The 24,346-nt window shown below is 29.5% G+C and overlaps 1 protein-coding gene across 1 annotated transcript in view; it reads right to left on the bottom strand.

The window, feature by feature from the left end:
- Window positions 1-21,855, bottom strand: part of Eip93F (Ecdysone-induced protein 93F) — a 283,874-nt gene extending 262,019 nt beyond the window's left edge. Inside the window, exon 1 of the mRNA XM_065515887.1 lies at window positions 21,732-21,855. Coding sequence (XP_065371959.1) covers window positions 21,732-21,825 — 94 coding nt within the window. The 5' untranslated portion in view covers window positions 21,826-21,855. The remainder of the gene's footprint in view (window positions 1-21,731) is intronic.
- Window positions 21,856-24,346: the final 2,491 nt, after the last annotated feature.

Genomic DNA, 24,346 nt, shown 5'->3' with positions numbered 1-24,346 from the left:
ACTTGGCTGGATTGTCCAGCTTTTTTGATGCCTGTCCAGTTTCAAGCTAAAATTTCATTTGTCCAGCTAAATAGAAATTTTCAACAATGTATGTATTTTTTGAAGAAAGGAAAAAATAAATGCCAAAAAGTTTTATGGGAATACGTGTCATATGAATGAATGTAAAAGTTAAGGATTATCAGAAGCATTTTTATATTTTATGCAAAACATAATGCAGGAATTTCATACAACATACAAGAATGACTCTTGCACAGATTTAAAGTTAGAATAAATGACAAATTTGTTTGCAGCAAAGCATTTTAAAAAAATTTCGGCTAATAAACAAAAAACTTTTAAGACTGAAGTAGAAGACTTTTTAAAAACAGCGGTCAGCTATTTAGAAAATCGTTTTTTTTTTAAATAGCATTTTTAAATTTAAAATAAAAACATATTTTCATGGGTAGATTTACAAAAACTTCCGCAAAACCTTCAAATATCTGAAGAAATAGATAACGATAAACTTAACATATATCGATTACTGCAGCCTTCGTGAAGTTTATAAACAAATACCAAGAGATTTGTCAAATGACATGGTCCTATTTTATTACCAAATGTGAAAGGAATGAATTCGAGAATTTAAGAAAAGTCATATGATTCGTATTTTCAGTACCAGTAAGCAAAGCTATTTGTGAAAGAGTTTTTACTATTTTAAACAATCTTTATACTAAAGAAATAAACCGAATGTCATTCGACCTGATTAGAGCTGGAATATTAATACCAACAAATTTAGAGGAAGTTTGAAAAGATTTTCAAATTGGTTTACAAACCTCTAGGTTTAGAATTGGCTAACCCCCAGTAATACGAAGTCTAGTTATGCCTTAACTAAGAGTTATACTGTGGGTTAAAATTATTTCTGTATGAAAACTGTCAGTATAACTATTAATTAAAACATAACCAGACTTCATGTTACTGGGGGTAAAATCCGTAAGCTCAAAAACGAAATAAAGTGGCAGTGTTTTTAGTATTTAATAATATACATATGTATATGACGGACTGAACCGAACAAATTTAAGTTTAGTTAAATAAATTTCAAGGAATAAAATGAAACTTTTTAATTGTGATTCAAATTTTTTAAATAACTGCTAAAAAATATGGATATTTTCTATGAAAATATATTTTTTTTGTACAATGTTTTAAAGAAAATTGTTTATAGAAAAAAACGAGACATTACTTGTTAAAATCGGTTTAAATTTGCAAAAGTTTATAAACTTTTTCGAAAAAGTTTTTGACACAATTTTTAATGTACTGAACAAAACCTATAATGCACGCTTTGTAGTTTTTCATGTTTCCATGTACCGTGTAATACAAATATATGTTGATTACAATGGATAAAAATATATTTTAATAAAAATTATTTACACAAAATCAAAATTAACATTTTCTCAGTAATTTTTTTAATGTCCAGTTTTTTTGATTTGTCCAGCTTTTTAGACCCCAATGTCCAGCTTTTTGCAAATCTGAATCTGGCAACCCTAGTTGCAAGACTTAGGGTTTTGACAACAAACTTAGGTTCTTTGTCTCTCAGTAACGCTTCTATGTATATTTTATTCTATGTCCTATATGAATAAAAATTATCATTCAATAATACGTTTTTTTCAACTATTTTTACGCATTTCAAACCCCTTCTCACAAATCGAACACAAGCATTTTTTTAACTTGGACGGGACAACGTCTGTCGGGTCAGCTAGTATTATAATAAAAAAAATTAGCTTTTAACTTAATATTTCTCAAAATATGTTAATTTTTATACCCTCCACAAGTGGTGAATGAGGGTATATATAAGTTTGTCATTCCGTGTGTAACATTGAGAAATATTCATCTGAGACCCTACAAAGTATATATTTTCTTGATCGTTATGAAATTCTAAGTCGATTGAGCCATGTCCGTCTGCCCGTCTGTGTAAAAAATGCTCACGTCCAAAATACGCAAACAAAATTGGTAGACTTGCAAAAAATTGGTCAATTCACAAGGTCTATTATTATGTCATATTGTCATAATGTCCTAATATTTCACAATGGTTTTATTGTTTTTCAAGCAACAAATGTTCTAAAATAATACTACTCTGTATGCTATGTTTATTGTGATATCGTAACCAACCAGCAGGGACCTGCTCCGAACGCGTAAGAGTCGGTTAAGCCGAGCTTCCGAGTCGTGATATATTAGGACATTATGACAATATGACTGATAAGAGACCTTGTGATGACCTAATATGTTTATTGTTGTCCTAAGCAGTTTGGTATTGAAAATCAGCAAAATCGGTTTAGTAGAACCAGAGCCATGAACCAAAATGTGAGACAACCTAAAAAAATTGACAATTTTCACATATTTTTGGTTATTTGTGTAAATATATTGCAGTTAATACCATAAAACTTTACACACATTATTTTTATAATAAAAGGACTAACTATGGTGAAAATTATAAGAATCGGTTCATGATTTCTCCTAGCCCCCATACAAATTTCTTCCCGAAATATGGTTCTATGGTCTATAAATGCCTTCAGAATTGCAGTATCCATACAAAATTCAGCAAAACTAAGTTTCGTGCTAAAAGAAATCACAACACTAAATTTTTTGTGGATCGGCGCATATTTGACCATAGCCCCCTTATAAAGTTCACTTCCGAAAATCACTTAAATTAGCATAGATATCTTATAAATATCGATATTAAGTAGAAATTCGTCATAAATAATACCCATATATACCAAAATCGCTATAATTCTATGATGATCGGCCTATAATTGGTTATAGCTCCCATATATATCAACCTAAAAAATATGTATGCAGGCTGAGGGTATTTAAGATTCGGCAAAGCCGAATATACCTTCTAACTTGTTTTTATTTCATTTACCCATAGATGTTTATATAATATTATTAAAAAAAAATATAAGCATACTTGAGACCCAAGTTTAAAGGACTATAACAGGAAAATGGAGAGGCCCATAAATATAAGATGTACACTTAATTAAAGCATATATCAATGCTTTGAAGTATGAATTTCTATATGGTAAAACAATTGAGATATGAAATATGATTCACAATTTTTGAACTTCTGGCGCTTCTGTCGAGAAATCGAAATGTTCAATTGAAAAACCCATTTGTATTGGAGGAGAGCAGATTGTTAGCTTCCGAAAAAAACTTCGTTTTTCCAAATTCTGAAGATACCGATTATTATAATTTTGTCCATCTAGATATTGATTTGGAACCACAGTGCGTTTTCGATTTTTCATGAGTTTTTTTAAACAAAAATATTTGCTATTTTCACCTAAAAAATATATGTTTTGCTTCAATTTGTTATTATAACTGCGAAACTACTGAGTCTATTAAAACGCAATATATAAACGAATTAAAGGTGATGTAAATTGAAATGTTTCTATGTTTATTTTAATAATATCGGATTAAATGTTTTTGAATTATTACACTGTACAACACCAACAAAAATTACGAGGTCCGACCAATAAATTTTGATAGGGAGACAAAAAAAATACATGTGTATCGGCTGAAAGTTTACATCTGAATTTCATTTGAGGGGGGGTTAAAATTTCCGAACTCTGGCACATTCTTATTGTTAATAATCATAAGAAACCATGTGATCCTCAAATTTTAGGTATAAAATGTGTTCAGCAAAGTTATGTAAAATGTTACGGAGAATATTTTTGTAGAATGTAGTAACCCTCTAAATCCTCAAGACATGGGTCTTTTTTGTCCTTCTTTTAAAAAAGTCAAAAAACCACCATTAAAAAAGGGATTTAAGGGGTTAAAATGTTGCGCAAAAATATTATCCGTCAAATTTTACTTTAAGTCCCTAAATACACCGAAACGGAAAATTCAACCAGAAAGTCAGAAATAAGACATAACAAAAGAGAGCCGAAGGTTAATGTCGCATTTATTAAGAATTTTATTTTAAAGAACATTTTAGGTATAAAATGTGTTCAGCAAAGTTATATAAAATGTTACGGAGAATATTTTTGTGGAATATATTAACCCTATAAATCCTCAAGGCATGGGTCTTTTTTGTCCTGCTTTTAAAAAAGAGCAACAAACTCCATTAAAACAGGGATTTAAGGGGTTCAAATGTTCCACAAAAATATTATCCGTGAAATTTTACTATAAGTACCTGAATACACCAAAACGGGAAATTCAACCAGAAGGTCAGAAATAAGACACAACAAAAGAGAGCTTAGGGTTAATTTCGCATTTATTAAGAATTTTATTGTAAAGTAAATAAAAAATTTAACATGCACACCCATTGAAGAACGCTTATAGCTGAAATATGCTGGACATCGTATGGCAATGAAGTGTAATTGCCTAGAGCTAAAAAAATGTAATTAATGAAGACTTCCTATACAAATTCGTAATAATTATGAAATTAACCGTGAGCTCTCTTTTATTGTGTCTTATTTCTGACTTTCTGGTTGAATTTGAAACACCCCCCCCCCAAATGAAATTCAGATGTAAACTTACAAAACGCCGCTACACGTGTCTTTTTTTTTGTCTCCTCTATCAACATTTTTTGGTCGGACCTCGTAATTTTGGAAAAAATTTGATTTTGTTGTTTAGTGTTATTAATTATGTGCAGAAACGTCTAACAAAATTTATAATAGTACTAAAATTTTTTTAAAAAAAATCTCGCCTAGAATTGGAAACATTTACAATTTTTGAACATAAGTAGTCATGATGCTTCAAATCTATATAGCGGATATTTAAGATTTTTTTTGCTGTTGACCTGTGTAATATTATTATATAAAATTTAAATTATTACTATCTGAAAATGTTCAAATGAAACACATTACCAGTGTTTTTTGAACACTTTTATGACTCTGTTCTTTACTCGAAAAGTAAACGACTTCATTAAAAAAATCACAATTTATTTATTTTATTTTATTTATAAAGTAAAACCTTAAATAATAATCCATACATAGCAACTAAATATATTTTTATAATTCCATTTGCAGAGCCCTTAATCAAATTATTACTATCGTACTTTTGGACTTAATGCAATTCCAGAAATAACTGAACATAAATATTCATAGCTGAGTGAATAAGAAAAAAAAAATAATTGAATTTGTGTAAATGAAGTACGTATTAATAAAATATTTCGAGGAATATTCAACGATCACTTGTAGCTGCTGTTGGAGTTTAATGTTTTCTTTATATATCTTTTTTTTTCTTCATTTCCAAACATGTTTTTCGTTGTTCTTATTGCTCGGATAGATTGAAAATGGGTTGGGTCTTATTTCGGTCAAAATGAAACGAATAATGTTTCTTACTCACACATTCGTACTATACATCTAATTTACAAAAAAACTAAAAGCCATTGAACACACCCACACCACCGAAAAATCTATATAATTTTTTCCAATTTCATTTTAAGACACACACACATACTCTCTAACTTACATAATGCTAGTTTTTCGTTTCAGTTTTTGTTTTTGTTATGTACAATTTTATTATATTCAACTCTAAACTAAATCCTTTGACTATACTATACGTATATGTATGTATGTACATATACAAACATACATACTTAAAATCTAATACATGCAAGCCAAACTACCAGCCAGCCAGCCATCCTGCCTGCTTGCCTGCAACCATCCAACTTAAACTTCTTGCCAATCCTACCACAATGAATTTGGCATTAAACTAGTACGAGTACTACTGCCTCCATAGCTGGCATCTCCACCACCACTATTAGTGCCACCATCAGACATACTCTTATGTTTATAAAGGAATCCTTACTAACGTCCTTTAATTTTTGTTGCTTGTTTTCATTTTTTAAGGCACCAACGAAAAAAACACGTGCTCTATATACTCGTACTCCCAAAACATCATCATCATCGTCGTCATCGTCAGCATGGTGATCCAACTTTCACCCACCCACTTGTAGCTCTATATACTCGTACGTAAGAATTTTAAGCAACCAATTTTGTATTTTTTCATGCACTCCTTGTTCTTGTTGTTGATTTTTTTTCCTATTTCATTTTTATATTTTGTGTGTGCTAAAAAACAGGTCCTTTAACATTTGCTTCCTTTATTGCTTCGTTATTCCTTATATTGTATATTGCATAATGTTACCAGACACTGGAGCCCGAACCTCCTTTAGAATACTCTGCCACACCAAAACCGTATCCCAATACCCAACTAAACTGAAGAAGAAGACAAAAATACTCTCCAAAAAAAAAATGCCATAACCTAAAAACCCAAACTGAAAAAAACTACGTTGAAATTCGCTCACATTTGCTCATAGAAAGAAGCTCTAGGTTTGCACTAACAAAATAAAACGAAAACAAAAAGAAACGGAAAAAAGGATCCTAAATATGTATATAGCCAATACACAGACTCTTGCCACTGCTACAACATACTACAAATACTACTCATGAGAGAGATGTTGAGGAATTGGTACTTATTTGTAGCGAAAAATACCAATGCGATAGTTAGGGGATATAACTTATTTTTATTTTTTTTTTAGAAAAACTAAAATAAGGCATTTTTTTTTAACTTAACTGATTTTGCATTTCAAAAACTCATGTAACAGTTGCTAAAAAACGCACTTAAATTAAAATTTTTTAAATGAAATATCAGTTAAATATAACTGATTTATTGGCATTTTGCGATGAGTGCCTGGAGGCATGCTTAATCATTAGAGGGTTAAGTATATACAAAATGTGTGTAGGATCAGATTATATTTTAAATCTTATCAATTATTTTAAAATATTTGTCTTGTGATGTTTTTATACGCTTCACCATGGGTACACACAGAGAAAAACATGGTTCGGCATGGTTACGACAACAATACTATGTTCATTGTAACAATGTATTGTTTTCGAACTCAACTAATTGTTATTTTATTTAAATTTTAACAATATTTTAGATACTGTAAAGATATTTATTTTCATCTCAATTAAAAATTTGAGTATGGTTGACTGAAACATAATTATTTATCGAACAACTTAATAATGATAAATATGTAAACATAGTATCTTTTGTACAACCATTCAAACTTACAAATAATCATTTAATAATATGTTTAAGATACAAATACAATATGTTTACTTTTAATAATATTTTGTTCTCACCATTTGTGAGTACATATTTTGATTCCTTTGGATCATATTATGATTACTTCTGCACATATTATGATCATGTATGACAATGATATTAGGATTATATTTGATCATAAAATGATATTTTATGATACTAATAATGATCATAATATGTTTGGACTACAATCATAAATCTTATCATAATAGTTTGCTCTTAGATTATGTTTATCACAACCATGTTTTTCCTTTCAGTGGTAAGTATATGAGGGATTTCACGTAAAGTGAACCAATTTTTAAAATCGATGTCTTCCGATCGGGATGAAATTTGCACCAAGGATAAGTCAAGAACTCTCCGAGTTAGAGGGGGTCAAATTTTGACATTTTGGCCAAACATGTAATTTTTCTCATCCATGTAACTTATTACCTATTGTTCTTAGCAAAATGTGTCCCAAATAGTTTAGATAGCTATTTCTTAAAAAAAAAAATTAATATTTTTTTCCTAAAGTCCAACTTAGTTTGCTATTTAAAATCGAAGAAATCGGAAATTACAAAAGGTTGAGAGAAAAGCAAAACACCGAGACTACTTCGATTGGAAAGGGTATTATGCGTGTATGCTGGTGTTTGTAACGCCCAAAAAGGTTAGACCTTGTATTACCTTCTAAGTAGATTCAACGATGTCCGTCCATCCTACTGTTAAAAAAATTAAATTTTTTTGGTCATACCTGCGAAAAGGTTAGCAGTATCCTACGAAGACAAAAAGTCATACACAAGTAAATACGGATATATCTTAAGTAAAAATTACCTTTTATTTTAATACTTCTCAAAATATGTTATTTTTTTCTTAAATCTATTGTTCAAGTGGCCTTTTATTTAATAACTTTAAAATTTTTTAACCTATTTTTGTCATTTATTGACCTCCAATAATTCGCGTTATGTAGAATTGATCTATCATAGATTTTATCATCATATTAGGAACAGTAAGACGTAGGTCTATGTAGATTTTTATTTCATTTCGCATTAAATCCCTTACTTAACTAGACTATAAATGAGGAGCCGCAGAACAAAAGGTACTCTTTTGAACATTTAAATTTGGCAAATTGAGTTTTATTTATTTCGCCCCTTTAAAAAACTGCATGAACCTGGAAATGGTAACAAGTTCCTTACTTATCAATAGATACATCTAACTGCCATAAGTCACCACATTAAATGCTAAGGATGTTTGATATAAAACCATTTTAATATCGGAAAAAGAACCTTTTTTTAAAAAATAAAGAAAAAAAAGTACGTTTTGATATAAACAAAATTACATTTTTTTTTTTAAACGATAATATTTGAAATTAATGTTTTTAATCCTAATCTAATATATAATCAAATTACACATTGAAATTAAATATTTTTTTTTCGCTTTATACTACACCATTTTTCATTGAAATTGAGAAAATTCCAAATGAAATTGAGAATTTCCATTTTAAATTGAGAAAATTCCAATTGAGAATTTCCATTATAAATTGGGAAAATTCCAAATGAAATTGGGAATATTCTAAATAAAATTGAGAAACATTATATAAATTATTTTAAACTAAAAAAACAAAATTAACGATAGAGAGACCAATTTCAATTTATTTTGTGGTAGAAAACATGGTTGGTCTTGTGTTGGATCCCGAACAGTTCTTTCGATACCTACTTCCCGTGGCTACGACATCCACCTAGTAGGTGCAATTGGTACCGCAGGCATTATTCAAATGGATAGTCGCAGAGGTTCGTTCACTGCCGAAAGCACAAATGAATGGGTCAAAAGTGTTGATAGCTAGAGTTGGGTAATCAGTTATCTGAACTCGTTGAGGTATGTGACAATACCCCTTGCTACAGTCGTTTACGTGAAATTTTCGACAAGTCTTCAGCAACACTTTTACAATTGAGTCCCTCCCTATTCACCAATGCTTAACACTATTGAAATAATTTGGTCCAAAATCAAAAGTATTGTGAAGTCAAACATGAATATACCAACTGTAAATCCTCCTAATGTAGGAGAGCAGAGGATTTCATATCTTCAAGAATTAATTAACGATTCCACGAGTCCTGTATAACTACTGAAAATTGCAGTAGAGCTATACAAGATACAACATCATTCCAAAAAGCGCTTTGGAATTGCAAGATATGCCTGTTGGTCAATAAGACTGTGTACATATGTTTTTTGTTTAATGTCTATTATTTATGTAGAGTAAAATAATATTCTCAATTTCATTTGAAATTTTCTTAATTTCGATTAGAATTATCCCAATTTCATTTGGAATTTCCTCAATTTGAAATGGAATTTCTCAATATCAATTGGAATTTTCTCAATTTGAAATGGAATTTCTCAATTTCATTTGGAATTTTCTCAATTTCATATTGAAATTCTCAATTTCATTTGGAATTTTTTTCAATTTGAAATTGAATTTCTCAATTTCATTTGGAATTTTCTCTATTTAAACTGGAAATTCTCAATTTCATTTGGAATTATCTCAATTTAAAGTTGAAATTTTCAATTTCAATTGGAATTTTCTCAATTTAAAATGGAAATTCTCAATTTCATTTGGAATTTTCTTAATATCATGTATAATGTTCTCAATTTCATTGAAAAATGGTGTAGTGTTGTAAGTTTTGTTAAGCACAAATTTTTTTAGAACCCATTAACTGAGTAAAAACATTAAAAAAATTTTGCTAACTTGATTGTTTCTAGAAGATTTCAACCCAAATATTATAAAAATACCAAAAAACCAATTTTTGAAAAATACGAAAATGTACCTTTTGTTCTGCGGCTCTTCAAATGTACTAATACTTAAAATGCACTACTTTTCATAAAAAATTTTGTAAATTGTCATAGAAAAACCATACCATAGCTTTTGTAGCCATTGTAATCGAAAATTGTAGTTTTCGCACAATGTATTTTTTCGAAAATATTTATAAATAAGAAACTGAATATAAAAATCGAATGACGCGTTCCAAAGTTATTTCATTTTGAACATTACTAATATTTCACAAAAATGGCCGAGATGTCCAGCTTTAGAGGGCTTTAAAATATGAACCATATACGACACAAAATGTAAATTTAAGAGTAGAATACATACTTGAATTGAATTTAAATAAAATCGGAGATGGCAAAAATCAATCCTGGTTCGATTATCCAGCTCACTCCGTCTGAACAAGATTTTAAAGAGTTTGCATAAGGCAATTATCGAGAGATTCTTGACGAATTTAGATTATTAGGCCATTTTAAGGAAGAGTCATCTGTTGAGAATAATCATTTTTAATTTATGGAATTGAAAAAAGTACCTCAAAAAGTACTTACCAAATATGTATTAATAATATACTTATATTTTAACTCATGACTTTTACGATTTTCCTTTTGTATTTCTATATTCCAGACACAGCTAGACTCACACACACATATACATACATACACAAACTTACAAACACTAACAACAAAAATCATAAAAAACACATTATCCTGCTCCTTCTCTTTTTGGGTAGAAACACGAAAATGAAAACAGCACGAAATAAAATAACAACTATAAAAAAATAGAACACACCACTACAACTAAACCAGGCAACACTACTACATACTACTACCACGATAGTTTTGCTTATAAGGAAACAGTCCATGTTGTATGTATTGGTGTAGTTTTGGTATTTTCCTTTCCTTTTTGCTATTGTTGTAATAGTTGGTTGCGTTTTAAGTTCGGGCACGAAAAAAATTCGTTCAAGAGAATGATGATGTTGCTGGCGATGATGTTGAATTCGTGCTATTGCTTTTGTTTTTTTTACTATTTTACCGGATTTTTTCGTTATATTCCGAATTTCATAGTCCTTGGCGTAGTTTGTGTTGTTGCTTTATTATCGTTGTATTATATACAAATGCAGTATGTATTTGTTTTTGTTGTTACTAAATTTTCATCGCCAATCGTTTTCGTCGTCTATGGCTCCACTTTCTCATGCCCACGTTTTTCTGATTCCTTTTTCTGGCACAATCATTATTACTATTATTTGCACTCATCCTCCTCCTTGCTTCGTTTACATCCCAAATGTGCAATTTTTTTTTGTCGAATAGTGTTTTTAACATAAATAAAAGATTGAAAAAATAAAATCGTGGTAAAACGTTTTGTTGTTTTTTTAGCTTGCTGCCTTCTTTTGCTTTGTTGTCGTTGTTGAGAAACGAAAATATTTGTTTCGTGCATGTTTTGTATTTAGTTTAGATATTGGTGTTGGTGGGAAGAGAGCTAAGGAGAGAGTGAGTGAGAGAAGGAGATGTAAAGGATTTTGCGGGTTAATACCTCCGAACATCAAACAAATATTAGCCGAAATTAAATAGATTTTAATCAGCTTCAGCGACTTAATAAATAAAGATACAAATAAAGATATGTTCACATTGTTGAAACATTTGACAAAAAAATCGATATTTCTTTTATAAGTTGAACCAATATGTATTTATTTCAATTATTTTCGGTTTAAAAAATGAGTGGAAAAAATTTATCAAAGTTTTTAAAATAAGTTTGTTTCCATTAACAATAAAATTTTGATCTATTGGCCTGAGATACGTTAATTGTTTTAGATTAATTGCGAAAGTAATTATTTAATGGCAACATTTTTACAAAAACTGAAAAAATTAAATAAATGCACCTTAAAACTCCAGCGTCGTTGCGCCAGTTATCCTATCATCCTAAAATTTTACACAACGTGTTTCTACAATACATAGAACAATTCTAGTGGAGGGACGGCCCGTACCTTAAATTTCTTTTCGTCCATACAATCTTGGAGCACTTTAATGTTTACATAATTCCATACATCAATATTCAATATGAATACATCAATATAACCATTATAGTTCTGGTTTCATTGCTATTTAAAGTCGGGAAAATCGACCCACAAATGTTTGAAATATAAGCAAAATACCTCAACTACCTCGATTTTTTTTTTATCTATATCTGTATTACTAAGTCATTAACATGAACAGTATGGATATCTAATTATAGACATTTCAAAGTCCTTTCAAACGATGTATATAACGACATAGAATTTCGGATCGACAATGGGTCAAAATCGTTAAAAACTTTTTTAACCCGAATATTTGATTCACCAAAAAAAAATAGTTTCAACAAAACATTTTGTTTCAACCAAAATTTTGTTTCAGTAAAACATTTTTTATACCAATCATTTTATTTCATCAAAAATCTAAAGGAGTAGATTTAATGAATTTCTCAGAATAAACTTCATTTATGGCAACACAAGAAAAAAACCCTTTAATATAATCTACTAGAGGATAACCAGCGTGTGCTACTACGCTAAAAACTTTTTATTAATAGAGGGGTTTTATAATAAACATTTGTATATCATATTAATGTATATAAAATATATTTTTGTAAAAAAATGTACCAAAACGAGGGATCACTTTGACCCCTTATACGTTTAAATTTAAAAAAAGTGACAAAATCCATTTGAATTTTTTTTTTAGAAGGACTACAATTCCATTTAAATTTCTTGGATATGGAATACAAAAAAGTACTAAAACTTGGGTTTCGCCAGTTTTATTCCCTTAAAAGTACAAAAATCAAAAGTACCACACACCTGTTCACTTATTTTTTGCATAAATTTTTATTAAGTTCGACTTTTAGTGCTAGCTTTATTAGTTCCAGAGATATAGCGATGCCGATTTTAAAAGGTTTTAACCTCTTAAAATTCGAATTTCCAAAAATCTCTTCTTAGTGGATCTACAAATCGTGTGAGGTACTTACACACAAAATTTCAAGACATACAAATTATCAAAAGTTCAAATTTGGGTGGAAAATTCGAAAATCAGCTTTACGAATGAATCAAATGGACCTAAAACCATCTTCAGAAAATTTCCTTTCCAATGAAAACAGCTTTGAGCTATTCGGATGGATGGTTTCAGAGTTTATAACGGACATAGGTAGAAACATTTTTTTGTGTTTTATATATAAGGGATTTCACTTCAAGTGAACCAACTTTTAAAGTCTATGTCGTCCGATTTTGCACCAAGATTAGACCAATTTTTCAACAAGATCGGTCAAGAACTCTCGGAGTTAGAGGGTGTAAAAATTTGACATTTTGGCCAAACATGTGATTTTTCTCATCCATGTAACTTATTACCTATTGTTCTTAGCAAAATGTGTCCCAAATAGTTTAGATAGCTATTTTTTCAATCTTTCGAAAAAAATATTTAAAAAAGAAAAAATAAAAAAAAAATTTATCATTTTTTTCCGAAATCAAAAACTTTTTTTGATTTTTTTTTTCAAAATTTTTTCTTAAAACAAAGCTTAGATATTTTCCTTGAGGACCTATTTGGTCGCTTAGTGAGATGTGAGTCGAAACAAAAAATGTTTTGTAACTCAAAATGTGGAATTTTTGACTTTTATTTTTAAAATGGGCCCTTTTTTAATTTTTTTTTGCTCAAAAGAAAGCTTGGGGGTATTACTTTAAGACCTACTTGGTTGCTTAGGGGAATACGAGTGGGATATAGAAGAAGAAGATTACTACCCCCAGCTAACACTGAAATGCAATTTCCACTTTACGACCAAAAATTTGAACAAAAAAAAATTAAAACTTTACGAAATAAAATAAAGAAAACTATGACAAAATAATTTTAGCAGCTGACTTCCTTGAATCTACAAGTGGATGCACATTAAGGCACAACATACAAACAACTACAACACCATCATCATCACCAACGCCACCATTTACATCAACTACGGTCTGCAGCTCATCTGCGATAACAGCAGCATCATTGTCGTCCTTCTGCAATTTCTTGTAGCTGGGTTTTTGTTATTGCATTAACAAAAAAAGAAAAACAGAATTATTTATAATGTGCCAGGATGTTAGCAGATACGATAAAGATTTTGTTCATCAGTTCACAGTTTTAATGTATGATTTATATAATGATTTGCTAAAGTTGATTAAGCAGAACTTTTAACAGCTTCTGAAGTAATTACTATCCAGATCCAGACTGTTGATGCTAGAGTGCCGCAACCTTTGATCTTATAAGATCATTTAGCTTGATTTTCCTTGGCTCAGATTAGTCGTATATGTCTGGAAAATAAAATTTATCAAGTGTATCGGAGCCTACTTTAATAAATGTCAATCTTGTTTATTCCGTGCGCGCCAGATGGGTGAATTATTATTAGAGTGTCAGTCAGCTAACAACAGCACTAATAAAATAATTACAATTCGAGAAGATCAACGCTCCAGAATTTGTTTGGCTGTTTAACTAGAGATTATTAAATCACTTAATGATCACATTCTTTTTCTCCACTGTCTCAAATAGTTTTATTCAGTTTAATATAAAATAAGTTGGGCTAGTGGCAGATAGCAAAGAAACTATGCCACCCAATTTCGTAAACCAAAACTACCCATATTTATTATAAAAAGTTTATGCTTTTCATGCTGCATTCTTTTTTGCTAGAATTTCTTTTCGTTCTCTCTAAAAGTTCGGGTTTGGTTTAAGTTTGTTCTAGCACTCGTTTTATTTTCAGTTGCTTTCCTTTCCTTTTTTCTTTACTTTTCTTTTATTTAGTTTTTTATTTTTTGTGAAGGCAGACGCTATTTTTTCGTCATTTAGCCAATATTTGTGGAGCTAAAAACGACTGAAATGTTTTCGGCTGCTTGTTGTAAAGTTGTTGTTAGTTTGGCCTCAGTACGCTTCATTATTCGGTTTAAAATCGTTGGTTTAGGAGCGAGCAACAGACTCCTCCTTGGTTTTGGAAATGAACACATACCTACACATACAACACAACAACATGTTGCTTCAACACTAATGCACTGTTTTTTTCGGTTGAGCTAGTTGTGTTTTTATTTGCTGCAAAGTCATTTATATACTCACACACTGAATAACAAAAATTGTCGTTGTCGTCATCACTTTTGTTCGAAATAAGATGGAAAAAAGATTTTGTTGTTGCTGGAAAATATATTTCCTTGTAGTGTAGAGATGGCAACAGGTTTGGGTCAACACAATACACATAAACTTTTGAAATTTTGTTGGTTCAAAGGATGTCTTATACTGAGCAACAGTGTTTGGCGGCAAGAGGACTCTATATGTGCAAGAGCAGAGAAACAATTTTGGCGTAGCAGCAAAAATTGTTACGTACGAATTGAGGGCAGCGCTAAAACAAAAGGAACTAGGACGATCAACACAATACAGATTCACAATACACATGCAAGCTAAAGATTTGGTTTTTGTTAGGTGTGTGTGTGAGTTATACAGCCAAATATTGTACGTGCTTTAAGTGTGAGTGCACCAGTTAGTGGCAAGTAACTGTTGAGGTGGCAATAAGGAAGCATTTCAACTGTACACTAAATTGTGGACATGTGCCAAAGACACTTGACTTGCCATTGTTGGTGTGTTGTTGTGTCGTAATTGTACAAAAGTATAAAAAATATATTTAAGTAGAGAAATAAGTAAGAGGGCTGTGCCGAATCTTATATACCTTTCACCAAAGTATACCTTATGATAAATATTAATATTTTTCAGTATAATTTACTTGTTTAATAAGGTATTCATTCGAGTAATGATCGAATGATTCATTCGAGTAATGATCGAATTTGGAACGAATAATTCCAAATTTAAATAAGTAATAATGACTTACTGCAAGAAGTTACAATTCTAGAAACAAGTCTTTCAAAATGTTTAATTTAGGACTTGATCCGACGAAATTAAAACCAATGACTTGTTGTTGAATAAAATCTTAAGAAAATTTATACAAAAAATAAAAAAATATGAAAAAGGACTGAGTTTTAAAAGTGGCATATTTTTGAATCCAAACTAAAAAACAAGTAAGAAAGTATGGTCGGTCAAGCCCGATCATATAATACCCTACACCAAGTAAATGAGTAAAAATATTTTTCTTTTAAAATATCAATAATTTATATATATATCTGCTCACAGACGGACGGACGGACATCGTTCAATCGACTCAGAAAGTGATTCTAAGTCGATCGGTATACTTTAAGGTGGGTGTTAGACCAATATTTTTGGGCGTTACAAACATCTACACAAACGCATTATACCCTCCCCACTATGGTGGTATAATTAACTTATCGAAACAAAATAATCCTATTAAAATGTCGATACAAATAAAACAAATAAACTGAACGAAATTTTCAACGTTTTTTAAATTTGTCATTTTAAATAACAAAGTGTAAAAAAACTTATCAAAATATCAAAGGGAATCCCGCAATTCCTAAAAATTGGAGCGAAAATCCCAAAAATTATTTTATTTTTTACAATTTTACCCAAAGGGCTAAATGTACTTTGGCGATAAATAAAGAACACATCAAGGTTTCCAAGTCTGCTTTTCGTTTCGGGATTTTAGAACATGTGGCCCAAATTTGAAATTTTGATCTTCGAAAAATTGGACATGTTTTTTATACGTAAAAATAACTAAAAGAAAAACATAAAATTTTTATATGTTCTTAAAGAAAGTTGTTTTTTAATAAAGAAAGAGTTAGGTCACCTTTTCGCCCAAAAATAGCAAAAATCTACTATTTTTATACGATTCACCTTCGTGAGAAGGGTATATATAAGTTTGTCATTCCGTTTGTAATTTCTACATTTTTCATTTCCGACCATATAAAGTATATATATTCTGGATCCTTATAGATAGCGGAGTCGATTAAGCCATGTCCGTCTGTCTGTCTGTTGAAATCAATTTTCTGAAGACCCCAGATATCTTCGGGATCCAAATATTCAATAATTCTGCCAGACATGCTTTCGAGAAGTTTGCTATTTAAAATCAGCAAAATCGGTGCACAAATGGCTGAGCTATGAGGAAAAAACCCAGGACAACCTCGATTTTTGACCTATTACTAAGTCATTAATATAGACAATATGGATATCTAATGATAGATATTTCAAAGATATTTGACGTCTATAAGACCATAGTAAGTTGGACCTACAATGGGTCAAAATCGGAAAAAATATTTTTTAGTCCGAATTTTTTTTCACCAAAAAAAATATAAAAAACAAAAATTTTTTTTTAAAATTTAAAAAAAAAAAATTTTTAAATAATAAATTTTAAAAAAAACGATTTTTATGTTTATGAAAAAACTGCAAAAATAAATTTTGTTCACCTAAAAATATTTAAAATTTTTATTTTGAAGTATAATTTGGTATATAAGGGTATATAAGATTCGTTTAGTTTTGAATTCATAATCGATATTGCTCTGAAATCTTTTGTGTATTATTGGAAAATTAGTTGTCTAACTAATTTCGAGTGCATTTAGTTCAAAAGTACGTCCTATATTTTTAAAAAATTGGACCAAGGGTATGGCAAAATTTTAAAATTTCAATATAACTCGGAAATTATAATAGATAAATAGCCCAGTTGGCCAGAGAGTGATAGACGAAATTTTCGTCGATGTTGTATTCAGGACATTTTATAATTTGTCGTCTATACAATGCCTGTGAGGACAAGTATAAATCAAAGTCGCTTATGTTGTCGTGTTTGAAGCTCCATTGTTGATTAGCTAACGACAATTTCATGAACTTGTCTTGAATAAAACATTATTCAGGACAAAGTGAGCGACAAGTGCATGCATATTGACCTGTATCAAGCCACATCCACGACAAGATGAGCGACAATGTCTTCACCATATCATCAGTAAAACTGTTGTGAGGACAAAATTATCGTCAATTGCATGCATTTTGACGTCTTTCAAACTATATTGACGACCAGATGAGCGACGAAGTCTTAAACACTTCTTCATTTAAAAATGCAAAATAGCGGGACTTTAACAGAAAATAAGAAAACAAAACAAACTAACGCAGGAGGAACGTATATTCAGTTGAGTTTTTAAAGTTCTAGTGAAAGGTGGTTAAAGTGCGTAACGGCGAAAAAAGTAACGAAACAGTGTGACGATGAACCTTCAGATCTTTTGCTATTTTCTTAAAAATCCATAATAGCAAAACATCTGAAGGTTCATCGTTTCAAAATCCATTAATCAGTAAGAGGATGACTTGAATATTTAAAGAAAACCTGGATCAGTAAAATGTCTGACAGATATTACCAATATCAAATACTGTCGAACAACTCATTCGAAGAGCACCGAACACTTCTATCAGAAAAGCAGCTCGTAAAGTTAAATACTCTGATTATTTTGTGCGCAGAGCCAAAGCGAGTGCTGGGTTGAAGTCGTATAAAGTGTTTTTTAACTTTAGAAGCAAAAGAACTAGAGAAAAAATTGAGGGCAAATTTTATAAAAATATACACCTGGATGATGAAACTTATGTGCTGGCAGACATTTTACAACTTCCGGGTCAAAATTTGTATGTGGCTGATGGACGAGGTAATGTTCAAGAATAATAGCGGTCAAAAAAAAAAAGACAAAAAAATCCCCCGTAATAATTAAATGAATTGATTATATTTTCGAAATTATAAATGTATTATTTAAAAATGAATTAAATAAACTGTATAATTTCATTTATTTAAAATTTTTCATTTGCATTATTAATAAATATGTTTAGAATTAATAAAATTATTTAATATAATTAATTAATAAAAAATCAAATATATACTTCTACAAAAGAGTTTGCTAGTCAATTGTTTTTGTAGATTGTTCAGGAGGGAATCTGATGAAAGTTTAATGATGGACTTTGTTTTCGAATGTTTTTTAACATTATCAATACTTGAATTGTTAACTTTAACGTTATTTTTTGTTTTTCTTTAAAAAATCTACATAAAAACTTCATTCTTTAATCTTTTTTAAAAAAAATTAAATTATTCGATTAATTTTAAACCTGTGATCCAATTATTCGAACAAGTTAAAATCTCTTATTTGACTTATTTGTTTCATTTGAACAAGAGAAAAATCGAATAATTTGAATACTATATTATTTAATAAAAATGTTGGTAAAATAAATTTTTAGGAAAAAAAAATTATAAAAAAAAATTATAAAAAAAATGTATAAACAAAAAATTTGGGGTAAAATATGTGAGAAAATTGAGGTAGTCGCCATTTGTAGGACTGATGAAGTTGGAACATATCATATATATGGAAATATGTATATAACGATCCAGAATATAAATCCTCAAATTACAAACGCAATGACAAACTTATATCTACCCTTCACACTTTTGGTCACGGATATAAGAATTAAAGTATGTGAAGAAATACAGTGGTTAGAGTAGAGGAACCTAAAGCAAAAGAAAAATGTTCACATATTTAGCAGGTGGTAAAGAAAATAAGTAGTTGCTGATGTGGAGTTAAATTTTAGAGGTTGTAGAATGGAATTTTATCTTGTTGTGTTTGTATGTATATGCTACAAAGGATGATTTCGATTAAATTCATACCATGAGTATTTTTATGATGCCGTCATTACTGGCTAAGGGAGTGAAGCATTGAGAGAGGTTATGTTTTTCTGTTGTTTCCATTTTTTTTGTAGTAAACTGCAACACTCTGTATTATTTTCTTTTATAGAATTTCATCTATAAATCAAAGAACTTTAATAAAAAAAATTGCTATGCATGCAACGTTTTTGTTACATTACTTTTCTTTTTCTCTTTGTCTTAATCTGAGGGCAGACTTTGAATCTATAGCAACAAGTGTTTGTTGTTAGTTATACCATACACCACCATAGTGGGGAGGGTATAATGCGTTTGTGCAGATGTATGTAACGCCCAAAAATATTAGTCTAACACCCACCTTAAAGTATACCGATCGACTGAGAATTACTTTCTGAGTCGATTAAACGATGTCCGTCCGTCTGGCTGTCCATGTAAATCTAGTGCGCAGAGTACAGGTCGCAATTTTGAAGATATTTCGATCAAATTTGGTACATATTATTTTTTCGGCCCAAGGACGAAGTATATTGAAACTGGCTGAAATCGGTCCATTATTTCACCTAGCCCCATACAAATGTCCTTCCGAAATTGGACTTTATCGGTCATAAATGTTTAATTTATATATGTATCTCCACAAATTCTGCTTTAAATAAGTTTTATATATACAAAATTCATGTCACCAAATTTTGTTACGATCGGTGCATAATTGGTCATAGCTCCCATATAGACCCGCTTCCGAAAATCACTTTAACGTGCATAAATCGCTTAAAAATGTTGGTATACTCACAAAATTCTACATAGTAAACTTGCATGTAGACGTAAATCACACGACCTAATTTCATGGTGATCGGTCCATAATTGGTCATAGCCCCCATATAAGGCCCACTTCAGAAAATCACTCAAAAATATAAATTATTGAAATTTTGAAAGAAAAATGTTTTTGCTCTTTTACTTATTGTAGGATATTATATGGTCGGGCTTAACCGACTATACTTTCTTACTTGTTTTTCTTAAAATTTGTTGAAATGAAATATTTTCTTCTTGTTGCCTTAATAACGGCTTTTTCCAGGCAAATAAAAATGTTCAAAATAATGAATTTTATTTTAAAGAAATACATATTACATATCGTCACTTGAAATACAAAAGGGCGTAACAACCAAAAAATTTAGTTTTTAATGGGTATTATTAGAACATTATGACAACATGGCATGACAGGAGACTTTTGATTTGACCAAATGTATTTTATACACATATTATTCAAAACTAAATTATTAAATAAATAATGATTGCAATAGGTATTCATCAAAGAAATTACTTTCAGAAACACCCTCAAATTCAGAAGTTATTCTAAAAAATCGTTTTCAGTGATTTTCGTCAACTTATCGACCAGTCAGTTTTTGTCCGATTTAAAATTTTGTAACGTGTTTGTAAAGAAAACTGATTACGCTTTAAAATTATATGTATTTATTGATACATTTGTAAGTTATAGGTATTGCTTTTGTTAAGAATATCTAAAAGCAAAACAAAATTTATTAACTTTTTTCATTTTAGTAGCTTTTCATTGATTATTTTGATATGAAAGCTTATAAAAGTGTATATCAATATATAAAGAAAATTTAGTTCTTAACAAGACATGATTCTAATTTTTCAAATCGCATGAAAACTGTAAAAGTTATTCAACTTTTCATTAATACGTTTCTTAGTATTTTCTCTCCCAGCGCATAGGAATAAAAAAAACAAGAAATTATAAAAAAAATAATATTTAAAAAATGTTTAATTTACAAGATAAATTTTTTGAACATTTTTCGAAAAAGTTTAATAACTTTTGCAAATATAAACCGATTTTAATAAGTAATGTCACGTTTTTGTGTAAATAAAATTGTCTTTAAAATGCTGTTCAAAAAAAATTAGGTTTTCATAAAAAAAATTTAAAATAACTATTGTTGAATTTGAAAAATTACGAAAAACAATAAAAATAAAATTAAACTTTTTATAAAAACATAAACAGTTTCTTGGAATATACATTTTATGCCTACATAAGAAGAAAGCTTAAATCATTGTCTATCCACAGTTGTTTAAAAAATTTTGAAATTTAGAGGTCGTAGTACTAAAGTACTACGACCTACCCTAAAACAGTTTTTTCAAAATAACTCAAAATTTTGAGGGTGTTTCAAAATCTTTGAAAACGGTTTTAGTATGTCCTCACCTAGGCCTATAACCCCCATTAGGTCACTTTTCAAGTTCTGACAAAAAGGGTAATTTTGTAGCAGAGTGTTATACATGTAATAACGTACAAAATCAATTCATATAATAATTTACTTACCCGCAATCTGCAGCATATCCTTGGAATGCTTCATCAATTCACGTTTTATTAAACGACGCTCCTGTATACATCTGGCATATGAACATTCAGCCATTTTGGAATTAAATTATTAACTTTTGTTTAAAAAATATTTATAAGAAAATGATTGAAATTAATATTTTAAATAAATTCTCTGTTGGAATTAATTTTTGTTTAGTTAAAACAAGAAAATTAAATTATTTTTATTTTTATTTACAAAAAAAAATTAAAAATTGGAATACAAATTTGTTTAGATTTGGGATCTGTAAAGAAATAAATAATAATAAAAATTAAGTGAAAATCAATTTATGTCCAGCTCAATTATTTATATTTATGTATATGAAAACAGAGATGTAAATGAATAATTCCCATTAGATTTTTAATTCACAACGAATTAAAATTAATTAACCTAAATTAAAAAGAAAAGAATTGAATGAAAATTTAAATGAATTGTAATTCTTGTTTCCATTACATTTTTTAATTAGAATAAAGATAACAAAAAAATACTTCTATTGAAAGATTTAAAACGCTTTGTTAAATAAATTTAGAATCTTGATTACGAAATAGCGTAAAATTTCGATGAGGATGACATTATTTATACTGAAATGTGAATGATATAAGTGGCTGACAATTTCAATTCCAAACAAAATTTAGTTGATTTATTTAAAAATATTACTGCCTATAAAGTATGTCGCGTTCGCCATGATAAGTGTATTTTTTTTTTAAAAAAATATTTTTTATTTCTTTAATATTCAATGGATGGCTAAAACACGTGCCGAAGATAATCAAATTATTACAAATGTGACGGAAATATGAATATGTCGCGTGATAAATTACACTAAAGGTTGTAAAAAAAACTACTGCAGATATATAAATATGACAACTCTATATATTTTTGTTAAAAAATCTCCCAACTCGAAAAGGAGTTATCTTTGTGTCGCGTTCTCGATTCCATGTTTTCCATTGTTAATATGTATACTGTAAATGTAATGAATATTCATTAGAACTTAAATAAATAGGTTTTACCAATAAAATTTTAAACAACATTGTTGCATAAATAGAGATTTCACATAAATATAAATAATTTTTTGTCCTAATATTTCTGGGTGTTCTCAGCAGTTTCGGATTAACCCTTAAATGCATGATTTTTACTTTTATTTTTCTATAAATTATCAAATATTTAGTTAATTTTTATTTATTATATTTAGTTTAGCTTTAGTTTGATTTAGAATTTCTTTAACTGAAACTTTTCGTACTCCATTTGATTTTTCTGAATTAGAATCTGAATTAATATCAAGGTTATATTCGTCTAAAATTAATTGGAACTGGAATGTAGACAATTGGCAACAATATGCATTAAAGGGTTAAAGATCAGTAGTATAATAAATGTATGCAACAAAATATGAGTAAAATTTGATGCTATTCGAATTAATTTTTCGTGATATTCCAAGTGGGTTGATATAGTTTTCATGGTATTCTATATGAACAGGTTCAGTGTTTATTATACCCTTCACCATGAGTGGCAAGGGTAGGTATATATAAGTTTGTCATTGCGTTTGTAATTTCTACATTTTTATTTGCGACCCCACAAAGTATATATATTCTGGATCGTTATAGATAACGAAGTCGATATAGCCATGTCCGTCTATCCGTCTGTATGTTGAAATCAACTTTCTTGAAATAACTTATAAACATGATAGATACACCAATATATCGGGAATTCTTCCGACTCGGCTGCTATTTAAAATCGACAAAATCGGCCCAAAATGGCTGAGATATAAGTACCGGGACAACCTCGATTTTTGGCCTATTTTTTATCTATATCTGGATTACTAAGTCATTATTACACTCAGGTCTCGTTTTATGCGGATTCAAATTTATGCGATTTTTAAATAATTTTTTTTTTTTTTATAATTTTGAAATTTTAGATGTTTTTTAAAGCTTTATTACCGTTTTTAAATTAAACCAAATTTGCATCACTGGTATAATAGTTATAGTTTGGTTTTTACAAAATCAAATTCAGATGAATAATCTATTTTCCGGATATCAAAAGTTGTATAATCAACTTAAAAATCTAAAATCACAAAGTTTAATGACAAATTATTTTGCAAGAAAAGTAACAATTGAAGCCCCTAAAAAATCGTTGATGTCGTCCCCTATTCACTAGATTAATGCAAGTGATGAAAATGATATTTTACCATATGATGACAATAAAGTGCCCTGAAGACGATCAAATAAACCCGCCAAAAGACGTACAAAGAAATACGTCAATCACCATTTGTATTTGGAAGCACTTTTCCATTATTAACAAAAATTTCGAAGAAACTGACGTTTTTTAGTTAATCAGAGACGTAAAACACATAATATGAATATTTTGTTTCATCCGTGAACGGTAAACACAAATCAAATGAAATTTGATTGTTAATCACAACAGGAGACGATCATATAATGAGTCGTCAAATAAAAACTTTTTGATTTTCATCAATCATTGCCGACAACGCGTACGTGTAGCCGAAAAAGAACGACTGCACGCACACAACTATGTGATTGATGTGTTTATTTGATCGTCTCCAGGGCACTTAAGATTATATCATCTA

Source organism: Calliphora vicina, chromosome 1 (assembly GCF_958450345.1).
Source record: "Calliphora vicina chromosome 1, idCalVici1.1, whole genome shotgun sequence".
NCBI lineage: Eukaryota > Metazoa > Arthropoda > Insecta > Diptera > Calliphoridae > Calliphora > Calliphora vicina.
This window is presented reverse-complemented; position numbering and strand designations above follow the sequence as displayed.